This window comes from Antedon mediterranea, chromosome 7 (assembly GCF_964355755.1).
Source record: "Antedon mediterranea chromosome 7, ecAntMedi1.1, whole genome shotgun sequence".
In the NCBI taxonomy this organism is placed as follows: Eukaryota; Metazoa; Echinodermata; class Crinoidea; order Comatulida; family Antedonidae; genus Antedon; species Antedon mediterranea.
The window spans coordinates 14,218,792-14,235,146 of NC_092676.1; the positions used below are offsets into that span (position 1 = coordinate 14,218,792).

The window sequence follows — 16,355 nt, forward strand, 5'->3', positions numbered from 1 at the left end:
TATTCTAAAAGACAGAAACATTGTTACAAAAGTATAAAGAGGAAAATAAATCATGTAAATAAACATCCACTTTGAATAAAAGCCTACCTCGAATAAACGCTTCCCCTCCCTTAGATTTAAACGCCCCGCCACATGCAACAAGGCCATATATTATATGGATGCAGTCGCGTGCTCAAATTTGAGTTAGTGTTTACCACCCCAATGACCGACATAGTGAGCTGTAGAGTCGTATCACAACACATTTCAATGACTACCAACCATAATCTACAATTTAACAACCATTTTTTTATCACTTTTTGATATTAATTGTGCTGTATTATTTCTACTGTAGGTAGTATTTATTTGATTATACCAGTTACCATATTACACCAAAAGAAAATAAATGCTCCCTAAAAACCCTTCTGAACAATAAATGCCCGGGGCGTTTATTAGGATGAATTCGTAAGTTACTTCTAGTATTCTGAAAAGAATTCTGTTAGGCTTGACGTTTTTATCAAAATGTTATGATCGTCCTCGGGGGTCAACAATAATTTCTATCATTATTATAAGCAAAAATACAATTACAAACAGAAAAGGATTTGTTTTAAATCCTATTATGAAACCATTTAAAGCATAAGTTATTGCATAACATTACTGTCCAGGGGTAAGTTGTGTAGAGATATGTTTTTGTTCGAAAAAAATAACATTAGTAATTAATAGTATTCTGGTCATCTTTTAACCAAATTTTCTATTAGAACAGCGTTCCCCAACCTTTTTTGACCGCGACCACATGATCCTATTTTGTGACCCAATATTGCGTATTTGATTACAGACAGGTAAGGCCTGTGGCAAAGCAAACTTTGTTAAATGATACCCCTAGATGGCTGGAAATGGTACTCTCGCACGTAAAAATCATGATAAATGGCATCTCTAGTTGGCCGGAAATGACACTCCAATAATAGCGCGCTCGCAATTGGCAAAACGATCGTAGTCTACTTTTTTAGTCGGTAAACACATTTGCGTTCAATGCTAACGTCAAGGGGTTCTCCTGTACCATAAAGATTTCCACTGGCTAGGGCCTGAACAACATTGTAATTTGGGATGGACCCGTTTATATTGTTCTTTCTATAATTATTCTTATGTTTATTGTAAAAGTTCCCACTGCCGGTACATCAAAGCAGTTTTTCAGTTAAGTTACACACTAAAATATAATAGTTAGTTTTATATCTCAACCGTAATTGTAATAGTAAACTAGAAAGCCACTCCCAGAGTGCATACCTCCGCCTACTGTAAAATTCTCCTACATAAGATTTCTCCGGTAAAAATATATATATACCGTATTTGTGTGTGTCTTAATGCTGTTTGTGATTTACGCTAATTTCACTACAAGCATGTGTATGCGAGTTTGGTGTAATGGTTATGTAACAAGCCTTTCAATTAACAATAGCTTCAGTTGACTAACAATAGAACAGCAACGCGAAAATCAAACGAGTGAATTTGAAAAGAAATAGGTTTTGTAAACTATTCGCATCAAAAAACGTGCACATTAAATCAAATTATGTTTTAAAATTACAAATCACAAATTATAACTCTTGCCTCTTGTACAAAAATGAAGTTTTTTGGACAAGTAGTTCTCGAGAAAATTCAATTTGAGTTTACTTGTTACTTTAAGACTGCTCGCCGGCTTTTGAAAAATTCTGTCCTATCTTTTTAACACTAGCAGGTCTGAAAAGTATACTAAAGAGTGGTCCAAAATTGGGGCCGTGGTCCGAAATGGTCCCAAAATTTAATGGAATGGTCCTTGACCATATATCTATCTGTACATTCATTTTGGAAAAGACCTTGTAATTACTTTTTGAGTAATCCTGCTAACAAACAAACAAACCAACAGAAAAACAAACACACGCGATCGATTACATATACCTCCTTGGCGGAGGTAAATAACGAATTATTTATCTGACGTTTCGCCAACTATTAGTTGGCTTTCTCAAAGTGTAGTGGCGCGTATGTCACCATTGACCTCTAGATGACGGGGTCAACACATTGGTCTACACTTGACTGAGTTTGTAACCGCCCTCATCTCTATTCAAATTGGGGGTCTTCCTGATCCAGATGGATTCCTTAACCCAGCGTCTTAATCTGACCGATTCCCTGTCAACTACTTTCAAATTATCCCAATCAATAGTGTGATTTGTCTGCGCAGCATGGTCAGTAATATAATATACACTTTGAGAAAGCCAACTGATAGTTGGCGAAATGTCAGGTAAACAATTTGTTATTACTATTACAATTACGGTTGAGATATACTAACTATTATATTTTATTTGTAACACTAACCGAATTAATCTTTTTAATAAGTTACACACTCCTTTGCAAACAACAGAAAAATAGCATCGTAGAACCAGTTGGTAGGTTATTAAATCCACATCCTAAAAGGGATTCCCCTTATTTTAACAACGAACTATTTGTCAAAAGCGTCCATTGCCCCGTCGATTCATAATTGTGTGTATTACGGACTCGCCGCGCCTCAACATATGTAATGTAATCAGTAAGCAAAAACTGAGAACATTTCACATAGATCAGTGTATAATTGATAAAAAGTTTCAGTATCGGAAACAATCTCGCGACACATCAATTTTTGTTAGCGACCCACACATTGGGTTGCGACCCTTAGGTTGCTGAACGGCGTATTAGAATGAATGTAAATATTTATGTTTCGAATAATTTGATACCAAATTTAAGTTTCTACGACCAGTACTTACAGAGATATGATGATGCCCTGGTATGTGGGTCAAAGGTCAGAAATGACATTTCTGATTATTTATATTTTTGACTAAAATTGCCCATTAGACTGAATATGAATGCATGCCTTCTGAACATTTTGAGAACAAGTTGTTGCCAAGATACAAGTAGCTATTTATATTTGTTCATATAACCCTTGACCCTGACTCTTTTACCTTTTGTAACATTTTTTAAAATGTGTAACAAATAACAAAATGTATATTTTGAACAATTTTAGACCGAATTCAAATGTCTACAACCAGTAGTTACGGAGATACATACATGCCCTGGGTTGTTGGTCAAAGGTCAGAATTGGCATTTCCAGTCATTTTTTACTAAAATGTCCCATAGACAAATATAAATGTATACCTTCTGATCAATTTGAGAACAAAATTACCTTGCTACAAGTGGTTGTCGAGATTTAAGGACCTATTGGTGTTTGGTAAACCTTTCACCCTGACCTTTCGCCACATTTTCAAAATGTGTAACCAAGCTAAAATTGTTTGTTTGACCACCCTAAACCAATTTCTGAAGTCAAATTCTCTGGACCTCAAAGTGCATATGAAAGTTAATCTAGCTACTAGAGTACTGTAAATATTGTGTATGCATGTGGTGGGCATTTTTTCGAGGAAATAAATAAAGGCCCCATGGCATTTATTCGAGGGAGGTGTTTATTCAAAATGATGTTCTACTCTTGCATACCAGATGTTCGCCCAAATCGATGACACTTCAGTTTCAAACAAAAACAATCTGAACACTTTGCTGTTACGACGCAAATTATAATATGACATTATACCCATAACTCCATAGATCTGAACATACGTATGTAATACTAACCTGTGGTCTGAATCAGCATAGAGCCAATTTTGTACTCTTTTTGATCTATGTTTACGGTGCCGTCTGGGCTTCTTTTCTGCACTTCCACTCGTACTCTTTGAAGGACTCGGCTCAACAAACAATTTCTCTGTGCTCTCTGTGTGCAGCTGGAATATTATGAGAAAAAAATATTTTCCTACCTGTATTGTATTCATCTATAGGTTTTGATAATATATGGAGTCTTCGCAGGAGCACATAAACATTAACTTTAACGCACAAGCTCCGCCCATTTTGTAAGCAAATCAATATTTGAAGTTTTACGACAAAACAAAAGGTAACTTTAAAGTTATGTTTTTAATTAAAGCCAAACAATAAGAATTATTCATTGCAATATCCTATTTATCACCCAATATGCATCATTAAACATGCCTAACTAGGCTCTAGGCCCAAGGTATTCCATGATTTGTTTTAAAACGAGCAACATATTGCATGCGCGCGACACATGTGTTGCGTTCTACACTTCCTGTCGAAGTGTGAAATCAAAAACGAAAAAGTATGTTAATGCAACTGTTCAATGAACTACGCTAATATGCATGAGTAGAATTGACGTCATCCGTTAAAGTTAACATTTATGTGCTCCTGCGAAAGCCCCCTAATAGCAGGTAGCAGGGAGGTAAATAAAAATGTGTGATGCTAGAAGATTTAACTACCTGTAATAAAGGATGCAATAGCACAATTAATAGTTTACACCCGACTGTCGAAAATGTATTACCAACTTAAAATATTAAAAATTCTAGTTTATAAAACGTATTGATGACCATATTACTGTAGCTGCTCCTGTATAACATCCACATTAGAACAGATAATAAAAATGCAGGAATAAAAAATACAGTACTTCACAAATTATAAGTTATATACAGATGGTTCTTGAATACAGTAATTTAAAGCGTTAAAAAACGATTTCAAATACTTATCCCAGGATACATTTTGGTTACAGGAGCAAATAGACACGGTGATTTACATGTACTCAACTAAATAGACACGGTGATTTACATGTACTCAACTAAATAGACACGGTGATTTACATGTACTCAACTAAAATTAGCACCCTCAGAATTACTGTACTTCTGAATTGTCACAAAATGAGACCAATTGTCTCAAATTTAAACAAACTTAATTTGTGTTTTGTATATAACATTAGGTTTGATGGATGGGGAAGAGGATGGGTGCAAAGAGGGACAATTTTTAAATATATTCCTTATTCATTCAGTAACGAAATATTAATTGTTTTCATGTTTTACAAATAATATGCCACTAAACACAGAAACATTGCGATTTAATACTTTGTTGAAACTGTCACCATCATAGTCAATTGAAATAGTACAGCATATGTAACGATACACCACTACAACGTTTATATATTTTTTTTTTAATACAGTATTAATTAATACAAAAGTTGAGAAGCAACTTTTAGTAATAATAGGCCTATGTGTTTATACAGTATAATGTAAAACAGGGGAAAATCATAAATTCGCTTTAATTGTCAATAAATAAATAAATTATTAGGCCTAATGGTGTTCAATTGCTTCTTATACTTAAGTTGGTTCCTTAACCCACCAAAGTAGGCCTAAGTCTGCGTTTAGGGCATGATCCTTCATACTGTAGGCCTATCCTATACTGGCTTTACAACGCTACTCATGCCATTAAGGGGGGGGGGGGGGGGGTGGTGGTTTAACTGCAATAATAAAGGCGACTGAAAACCCTAGCTCACCATCCGTTTTAAAAAATGGATTAAAATAATTGCCTTTTTTTTGTGAGTGTAGGAGGCCTACTGTTAAACACATAATATACAAATAAACTATATTACTGTCAGTTGCTTGTATTAATTAATAATTACAATACAAAAAATATAAACGTCGTAGTGATGTGTACGTTACTATTTCAATCGACTATGACAGTGACAGTTTAACAAGTATTAATTCGCAAATGTTTTACTGTATTTACAGGTAGTGATATTATTTATATAGGCCTATAAAACATGAAACAAATAATTTGTTGCTAAGTGGATAAAGAATATATTTAAAAATTGTTCCTCTTTGTACCTTCCGTCAACCTTAATGTTACATAAATGAGTCAAAATCCAAAATTCGGACTCATTTTGTGACAACTTTCTCTTTCGGAACTCCCAGGGTGATAATTTTAGTTGGCTACATAAATCATCGTGTCTTATTCGTTTCTGTGAACAACAATGTATTATACTGTAGTCCTGCGGTACGTACTGTTGAAATTGAAATTTGAATTACGCTGAAATTACTGTGTATTAGAGAACATTCCATGTGGGCATGACCTACAGTAGATACCATCTAGTTTGTATAAACATATATTAAATCTATCAACATTACAATGCTGTACTCGAGCTGTTCAACCCATTTTCAGCTATTAAAAACACTTATCGTAGGAGGCGAAGCATGCTCGTATTATTGTGTGCGGGTATTTTTTCAAGATGGGCATCCATTAGACAGTGTATACCACGATCGGAAAACACCCCTATTTGGGGAAATCGTTTAACCTAAATTCGTTTTAATTGGCAATAACTAATTATCTAACTCAATATAGTAAACAGTGTTACATCAGGTGGTTAAAATCAGGACCGAAAGTATGAACCAACTTTATATACTGTACCATCGAGTAAAAATTCTCGAATTTTGCCCTTACGTAAATTTATATAGATTAGTTTTTCTATTTGTTAAATAACAATGGTACTGTTGTATTACAAAGTAAAACTTCTACTGTGAGTGTGAGTGAGTGCGGGCAAAAAATTTCTATTGATCATACAGTACATTCCAATAATTATCGATCTATAGTTTCCCCTATGTTTCATAATTTTTTTGATTTTATTTGTGTTACACAAGCTTGTTGAAAATAAGCACTTTCTTATCAGTGGGGTGATAGTTCAAAATCTTTACTCTTTTGTACACAAATTTTGTAAATAGAGAGGCATTTTAAAAAGCTATGAAAAATAAAAAATGTGGTAAAAAATGTTATCAGATGACTTAATATAGGCAATATAAATTGAATTTTACATTTCTGGTATTTTTATTCAACTTCAGATTTTTTTTTTTCATGCTATAGCAAAAATTATCCACCGTATATCCACCATCTTTTTTCACCTTTTAGGGAATCACCAGACATGTTATTACATTAGATTAAACTATTCAACTACTGAAAAAAAAAGTCTTCCTGGTTTTTATGGCAGAATTTTGCCAAATTTTGTATTTGACCATATTAAGGGAAATTCATGTTTTTTCATCTTGATTTCTGTTACAAATATTTGATTTATGTACAATTAACAAGATATTATATTTAAAATTCATGCCTGTACCTGAGCTTTAAGCTTGGTTCTCACTAGAGATGCAACGCAAGGACGTAACGCAACGTAAGGAATTTGACCAATCACAAGCGATTGATTTATTTAACTGTCGCTTGTCATTGGTCAACACGCTTGTGTTGCGCTTACGTCCTTGCATTACGTCCCAGTGGGGACCAAGCTTTATCTTGGTTGTCAATACTCACATTCATTTCACCCTTTTCATCTTCACTATCAGATTTCTTGTCCTTTTTTCTTTTTCGTTTCTTTTTCTTCTTCTTTTTTTTAGACACATCTTCTACTGGATCATTATTCATCTGTTCTATCATACCAGCCCATGGATTTTGGCTTCCACGAAACATGTGGTGGGCATCAGATGGCATTTCGTCATCTCCAGAATCAACAATCTCACCGTCCTCCAGGATCTCACCATCTTCCATGGCGTCAACTCTGTTTATACCAAAATGAGAATTACAATTATTTTTAATGTGATTTATGCGATTTTCTGCAAGCATATCAATTATATAGACCAAAATAGACTGGAGGAGTGTATTTGGATAGCTGCCTGATCTACTGTAGCATACAAAAAAATGTTCTGAACTCAATCTATTAATGTATAGTTTTTTTTATTTAAAGATATATTGTCCCCCTAAAAAAATATTGTTTCAAATATTTTTTTGTGGAATATACCATTTTAATGTCACAAATAGTTATTTACTTTGACCAAACATTGGATTGGTAAAAAAATATTTACCCAAAAAAACTGTAATTTAGTTGGTTGATTTTACTGTTTTTTCACAAAAATTGCACAATGGTCTATTCAAAGTCAGATTTTATAAATCTTTATTTTTTCATGATTTTGTGGACAATGGATCTTTAAGCTCAGGATGGACCAGGTCAAGCAACTTTCTTTCTATCCACATTTTCTTTAATTTCAACAAAATACTGTAATACGTTGCTGTAAGTTTATAGTATACAAATAATGAATGTTTATGAGTGTGATGGTATAAATAATTTCAAGAGGTAAAATACAACATTTCATCTTTCTGATCTACTGACCGCATATTTGGTATATTCATCGTCTCTTGCGACAGAGCAAAATTTCAATCAGAGATTGATCGCCTTTTCTTGTTGTTATGGGGTCTTCAAATGGTTGATAGAAATCCACCGTGCTGTCGCTGGATCATGTACAAAGCCGCTGGAGCATGTGCAAAGCATTGTTGTTATGCAGTCATTGAGGGAATGCGCTTTCTGTGCTTCATCCGGTAAAAATCGGAGTGTTGTATGTGGAGCGATTGATAGGGCACTTACTAGACGGTGCGCACAATAAGTGTATTTCTGAATGCGATTAGTCAACGTCGCATAGCAAAATTTCTCACAATAGAAAGCATCACCATTAGATATCACTTTTCCGTAATTTATCAGTTTTTATAATACGGTGCATTATTTGCACATTACACACAATTATCTAGCAATGTACAAGATTTCAAAATCAAAATCCAGCTTTAATACAATATGAATTATATTCTAAATTTAAACCTATGAAGTGTTGATAGATGACCGAGCATATTATTCATCATACCACTTTTACACTCCCTGCAAAAGTCTGTAGTTGACCTGGAATTATGTAACTCGGGTCATACCCGGGACATGGATATAATTCAGTGTCAAGTCAACCCGTATCATGTACTTCATGTTCGTAATGTAAACAGTCCCATCTATGTTTCCCAGTTGGTTGCTATCCTCGCTCACTTAGAGTATTTAAATTTTATTTCAATAAACATTACTCTTCATAAGTTTTTCTTATAGGCATTAAACAAATTGTAGGAGGTATATTGAGTTACTAGTCTCTTGATTTTGAACAATCGAGAACATCATGTAACACAGGTTGGCATTTGCCACTGTAAACACAAGCAACCCGTGTCATTCCCGGATTGTGGATTCCCGGATTGTGGATATAAAAAGATTGACTGCTCTATAGTATATAATTAGATGGAGGTAAATGCAAGTCCTATTTTTATTCTGAACGTAGTATTATGAGCTCCAGTTTCTTTCCACTCCGCCTTATCCTCTGTAGGACAATACTCCTACCCCAATCTATAAAAATCCTTGCTACAGGTTTGGTATCCTCTAAATAGGGGTTGGCCAGTGTAAAAAAATATTTCTGGTTCATTTAAGCGAAAGTTTCCCAAAGGAGGTGTTCTACTTGTAATCTTTTAGTGAGATCCCTTATGAATTATTCATTCAAGCTGTCTTAATTTAACAACAAGAGGGCGAGGCAGATCAAGGCCTGAAAAAAGTTGGGAAGTGGCATCCAACAGGCTGGGGCTTCTGGAAAAAATGTACTTTTTCCTGAGCTACAGCATTGCATTCTGAGCTACTGCACATCGTCTTCCAGGGTTAATGATTGATATTATCTTTAATAATAATGTTACAATATTGGTGTAATCAATTTGCAATTATATTTAGGAAATATATTATAACTGTAGATAATAATTGAACTGGGTCACATGAGTTAGGGGTCAACTTGTCAGAATAATTAAATGTACTCCATTTATTTATTTTTTTTTATAAATAAGCGAAATCAATAATTTTAGTATTTGAAAAAAAAATCAATTTAGATTTAATTGTTGAAACAGGGTAGATTTCAGTTTACATTTAATACAATATTTATAATTACTCAATATCTATAATAGTGGTTATTGAGGGTAAGGGGAGAAAGCAGTATTTCCCAACCAGAAGGGGGATGGAACTGTGTCTTGGAAATCTCTCCTCACATCTGTATATGAATTAACATCCCCCATCCCCCAAATATTAGACATTTAGCACTTCATATTACAATATTGTAATTAGGCCTGGCTTTGCATTCACTACTGATGTGAAAAAACTTCAGAAATTGTGATTATAAATAATAATGTATAATTTTCCTTATTTTGTTAAATGGTAAATGTCACAATTCTTATTGGCTGTGTTAAAATAATATTGCTTTTGTTTTAGGATCTTGTAGGGAAAGGGGTACACATTCTGAAATATAAAGGGACTTAATAAAGATGTATCAAGGTTTTGATGGGAAAAAAAATTGTATATAAAAATGAAATATAGTAAATTGGGTAACAAAGAATGTTGTTATACAGTATATCACTAAACTTAATGCTTCAATTTAAATGGTTGAAAGTGTATGTTGTTATTTTTATTCATTTCATTCATGGTTTGGTTTTTGTTGGATGGCATAACTCAATGAAGATGTTTTTCCATACTGTACTAATATTTTTCCATCACACAATTATTGTATTTAAACAAAGACATTACACTATTTAAAACACATTATTAAATAGGTAGGTGTCCTTATTGTTTTCATCTTTTTCGAATTTGATTTTATCCATCAAAAAATGAAATGTATAAAAGAGAAATAAAATAGGCCTAGTATAGTACTTAATTTGTATAATAGTACTAATAATACAGTACTACTACTAAGCTACTAAGTAGTAGTTTCTAAGTACCGTAGGTGCAAACTCTGGCTAGGGGGGTTCAAAATAGAAAAAAAAATTGGTGGTGAAATTGGGCAATTTGATAAAATAGAATATACCAGTTTCACTAGCTATTGTGTTTCCACCCATGCATTAAGATTCCCATTTAACCTTACCTCTGCCTATAATGGTATAAACTACTTTGATCAATCTGAAGGTAAATTACGTCATTTCACATGACGTCACCCATATTATTTCCCTCATCCCCTTAAAATTTGCATAACATAACGCCACACACACAGCTCCAAGAATATATGCTGGAATTTAAGTGTAAAAAGTGCGACAATTAAAGAATTTCTCACGTACAGGACAAACACCATCATTCTTACAACATACATAACAATCAATATTGAATTATATACAGCATTATGATAGAATTACTTGACCTTTCTTTTTCTTCCTTTCCCGAACCACAAGAAGGATCATCATTTTGATGACTGTTCATTGGGGGAATATCATCAGACGGGGTTTCTAACGCCATTACAGTTTAAAAACGTTGTGTTTCCCAATGATATATCAATAAATAAATTCTCTGAACTGATACGTATAAGATGTTCACATTATCCACTTTCGGCTACAAATAATAACGTTGAGTTGAGGGAATTTTAATAACAATTTGTAACGCCTCGTAATCGTTTCAATAGCAAAATGGCGGAATTACAAATGATAACTACGCATGCTCAAAACCCTAAGCTATTTTCTATACTACGGTGGTTTGGAAGTAACACCGATTCTATTTGATAAATTTGTTAATGTTTTAAAATAGTTAAACACGTTTCTTCTCATATTATTTCAACTAAGTTATTTGAAATCTTGATTTATACATTTCGTAATAATATAATGATTAAATAACAAAGCAAAGTGTTACGATGTATTATTCTTGCCTTGACAATTTGTTTCTCTAAGCAACGAATGGAATCGTCTTGCTACTACACAGTGTGTACTGTGTAGCCAAGACGGCGCGCGACATCATCCATCCATATCCCATGTGCATCATGCGACCCAGCCCCCAACGATCTGATCTTCCCCCTCGACGGCCGCGCGCGATCGATCATCCATACAACAAGGATAACTACCTGTTTAAGTTCTAGAAATCAGCGAGAATTTTTCTTTGTTTGACTGTTAAGGATTTCAATGCTATAAATCCATAATTGTAAGTAATTACTGGTTAAAATGTTTGATTGGTTTTGTATAATACGGCATGTTAATTTGCAATCAAGAAGCTTCACTCCGATCCTGGCTGGCTGGCCTGTGTATGTTGTGATTAGAGGTACCCTAGCCTGCCTAGCCTATACTTTTAGATAGTAGGCCTAGGCCTAGGCTAGCTATAAAAAAATCTGATCTTTCAGAAAAACTACCTTCACATATCCCACACCTTACCTGCCTGGTCTCCTTGGGCCAAACCAAGGGGTGTTTTTTAATTAATTCTAGAGCACATACTATGATTACATTACATTACATATAGGCTAGGCCTACATATTTCTCACATTTTATCTGAAAACGTGACATGTAAAATTGTGTGAATTTCTTTTGAAAAATGAAATTTCATCAAAATTGGTATCTAGAGCACATACTATGATTACATTAAATATAGCCTACTAGGCTAGGCCTACATATTTCTCACATTTTATCTGAAAACGTGACATGTAAAATTGTGTGAATTTCTTTTGAAAAATGAAATTTCATCAAAATTGGTATCGATTGAAAGGTTCAACATTCATCTAATTTCTAAATTAACCGATTCACCATGATTGTAAGTTCTTAAAGCGCTCATGAGGTTAAAATTCAAGGTCATTGTAAACAAATTGTCAACAAATAAAAAGTAAATTGAATTTACATGCGCAGTTTGATGTGCATGAATCGTGACAACAAATTATACAAAATACTCACAACTTTTTTTTTTTAAATATGCTTCTAAATATATAAAAACAATATATATAACAAAATATAACCGTTTTCGAAGCACGCTGTTCGAAACTCGACGGGAACGTTGAATGAATCTAGGCCTAAACAAACAACGCAAAATCGTCTAAAATCCATCTTTATTTGTAATATTCACTATTTTGAAGCTTGTAATGTATACAATAAATGTATAATAAAGATTATATATCAGTTACAGTGTCTAAATCGTCATATTTCCATGTAAAAAAAACGGAGAAAAGTCGTGGCCGTGTCCTCACGAGGGCCGTGCCATATTGTTTATCTTTGATTGTAATATGAACCCTGACATGTCAGATGCATTATGGGAATGAAATATTTGTTCAAACTTTGCGCAATAGGTCAGTTTGTTGTTAATCATAACTTTTGACAAACATTTTGATACCAAACTTGTTTTGGTTTCATAAGTTTCCGAAGCATTTTTGTCTAATTTTCTGCAAGCTACACATCTAAAAGATTTTTACTGTATTTTTTTTCCGCCGTTGAGTAGATAAAAGTCATGCACAAAGAAAACGATTACGATTAGTTAGCCGTGGCATTCACCTTACCTTGCGAAGAGTACAGTGTTCTCCCCAGGATTCAAATCAAGCGTCACGCTTGGTGCCGCCTCCCCCCCCCCCCCCCCGAGGGGGGAGGGGGCATTCCGATACTAAGTACTTGAGTCACAGCCCCACCATGGTTGGGGATGTGGCGAAGCGATTTTGGGTAATTTACACCCTAGATGGCCGGAAATGGTACTCTCGCACATAACATTTATGTAGAATGACACCTCTGGTTTGGCCGGAAATAACACTTATAGCGCGCTAGCAAACAACAAAACGATCGTAGCCAACTTTTTCCGCCGGTAAACATACGCGAAGAAACATTTTTTGCGTTCATTACGAACGTCAGGGGGAAGCCCCAAGGAAAAAAATAGGCCTAATCTATTAGCCTACTCATCAGTAGGACAACTCTAGTTGGCCGGAAACGAAACTTTATAGCGCACTAGCAAACAGTAAAACCATCGTAGCATACTTTTTCCGCCAGTAAACATACGCGATAAAAAAATGTTTTTGCGTTCAATACGAACGTCAAGGGGAATTCCCCGATGAAATAAAACTAGGCCTACTCATGAGTAGGACAACTCTGTAGTTGGCCGGAAAGACACTTCATAGCGCGCTAGCAAACCGCACGATCGTAGCCTGCTTTTTCCGCCGGTAAACATACGCGATAAGAAACATTTTTTGCGTTCATTACGAACGTCAAGGGGAATTCCCCGATGAAATAAAAAATGCCTACTCATCAGTAGGACAACTCTGTAGTTGGCCGGAAAGGACACTTCATAGCGCGCTAGCAAACAGCCCGATTGAGCCTACTTTTCCGCAGGTAAACATACTGTACGCGATATATGAAAAAAAAAATATGCCTACTCATCAGTAGGCAACTGTAGTTAGCCGGAAACGACACCTCATAGCGCGTTAGCAAACATTAAAACGATCGTAGCCTACTTTTTTTTTTCGCCGGCGGGTAAACATATGCGATAAAAAAACATTTTTTGCGTTCAAATACAAACATCGGCGGCAAGTCCCGATGAAATAAAACTATAGGCCTACTCATTAGTAAGACACCTCTAGTTGCCCGGAAATAAGACTTCATAGCGCACTAGGAAATAGGAAAACATTCGAAAGAGAGACATGGCAGTAACAAAACACGTGCTTACACTCTTGGCGGCGGCCGGTGAAAGCACCATGTGACATACAGTATCGCAGTACTGATATCACAATACCATGTGACATCCCTTGTCACTCGACTTTCTCACGAAGTAGGGCCTAAAACATTCTAGCACCGATGTACAAATGTACCTTAAGTTAAGTGAAATAAGACTTTAGCGCACTAGCAAATAGGAAAACGATCGTAGCCTTCTTGAATGTATTATACGATCAAAGCAGCTAGCATTGAATTGCGCCTAGAAATCATTTGATGACGTGCGTATGTTACCGACGAAAGAGTAAATCCCACCGATAGAGTCGATTAATTCAGTGTGATATTGAAAATAATAATATCATCGATATTTATTTTTAATACACATAACATTTTTACAAGAAAAACAATACAATCAATCATTTACTTTATTTACAATATACAAGTTACTACATTTTAGACAACAGCCAAATACTAGAGATCGAAAGAGAGACATGGCAGTAACAAAACACGTGTTTACATCTCTCGGCGGCGGCCGGTGAAAGCGAGTCTCAGTTGTTTAACACTTTGTTATGCAGTCTTTTGTTTTTCGTCTAGTGGTCATGTCACGTGTCTCGTGTGCATTAGGCTCTTTATGCATGCCGCAGAGAAAGTACCGTACCTCCTGCCTGTTAATCTATTTTTAGATTGTTGTTATTTTTAAGCGTCACGGATAAGGTTTTAAGCGTCACGGCCGACCGTAAAGCGTCACGGTAGAGAACCCAAGCGTCACGGTACCGTGACGCTTCAAAGGCCTGGGGAGAACACTGTGAGTAATATACAGATAATTATTAATTATTGATTCCTTTGCAATAATATATTCACTTAGGCCTAGGTCGTTTATATTAACTTTAGAATCTGTAAGCCTACATTAATAATAATAAAATTATTATTGGGTAGGCCGAATAAATAATAATCCATCTTTTTCGAGGAGCCGAGTCACCGACTGCTCAGCGCGCAGCGCGTACCAGGTTACTACCGTGAGTATTAACCAATCATAAATGGTCTTTCAGCACATCTAGGGAGGGCTAATAACAAATGAGGATGCTATGTATGCATAGTTTAAATAGTTTAATTGATTAATTTCTTCAAGCAAGTTGCATGGTGCAGCGGGTGAAACGTTGCATCGTGATGATGGACAAACCATCGCAAGTTTAAATCTCAGTAGATGACTTTTGTTTATTTATCGCCAAACGTGAGTGTTGCCACACAAAAATTACACAGTCAATATCATCATACTCAAGAATTTGCTGGATTTTATGTGTTTAATGACATGGACACGACAATTAAGCGAAAATTACTCAGTCAATATCATCGTACTCAAGGATATACGATTTACTATCCTCGCAGCGGTAGTCATGTGATGCAGGTTCAACCAATCGCGTTCATTCATGTACAGTATTTACTATGTAATGTGTATTTACTATGCTATGTAATATGAATCAATAATTAATAAATATTTATTGTAGGGAGCTAATTTTGGTGTCAAATTGTTCGCAATATATACTGTATGTAGGTACAATCAATGATGGTACTTTTTCTTTCAGTTAATCAAAAGAAACTTGCTGAAAATGAACTTTTGCAATTTAAATGATTATTATTAAGGATTATCCATTCAAAAGTTATGCCTGATCCAATTGAAGTTGCCAAAAAATAATAATGATATATATTTGGAACCATTTTTGAAGGGTTATAAACTTTTATACTAATAACTTTAAAGTTCTTATTTTTGCCAAACCCATAGATACCATAGAGTTGTACAAGACTATTTTTTTGGGGGGTCCTCAACAAAATTTTTTTTAGATACTGTAGCCCTCCATAATTGGTTTTCAGGGCTTTTTGCACTCGTTTTTTCCAAATGTCTTAAAAATGCCCCAAAAGTTCATGTCTTTATAATGATTCGTAACTTTTGAACCAGTGTATGAATTGACGTCCTTTTTTTTAAATTTTAGTAAGATTATTTATATTGATGGGTAGGTAGTTCTGAAATACAACATAAAATATTGTTAAAAAATGTTGTTAATGTTAACGATGTGCATTATAAACAGCAAGCTTTTTCCCAACACATTAAATCAAGTGGATTTAGTACGTCGCTGAGAATTACATCATCAGTCACGTGATTACAGAATACGCGTTTATCGATTTATGAATTTAACAAAATCAAATTTTAGCCTACACAGTGGTCGAAGCGCGTTTTTAATAGGTTCGTAAATAGTAAAACCCCCATA

The 16,355-nt window shown here is 34.8% G+C and overlaps 2 protein-coding genes across 3 annotated transcripts in view; one reads left to right on the top strand and one right to left on the bottom strand.

The window, feature by feature from the left end:
* LOC140055342 (uncharacterized) overlaps positions 1–11,108 on the bottom strand; it is a 35,505-nt gene extending 24,397 nt beyond the window's left edge. For both annotated transcript variants that reach the window (XM_072100661.1, XM_072100660.1), the window contains exons 1-3: positions 10,857–11,108; positions 7,150–7,393; positions 3,598–3,743 (exon numbers count right to left, since the gene is read on the bottom strand). In XM_072100661.1, the coding sequence (XP_071956762.1) occupies positions 3,598–3,743; positions 7,150–7,393; positions 10,857–10,951 (485 nt within the window). In that variant the 5' untranslated portion in view covers positions 10,952–11,108. The remainder of the gene's footprint in view (positions 1–3,597; positions 3,744–7,149; positions 7,394–10,856) is intronic.
* Positions 11,109–11,466: 358 nt separating this feature from the next.
* LOC140053862 (transcription elongation factor SPT5-like) overlaps positions 11,467–16,355 on the top strand; it is a 62,056-nt gene continuing 57,167 nt past the window's right edge. The window contains exon 1 of the mRNA XM_072098590.1: positions 11,467–11,623. The gene's annotated coding sequence lies outside the window, so the exon portion shown is untranslated. The remainder of the gene's footprint in view (positions 11,624–16,355) is intronic.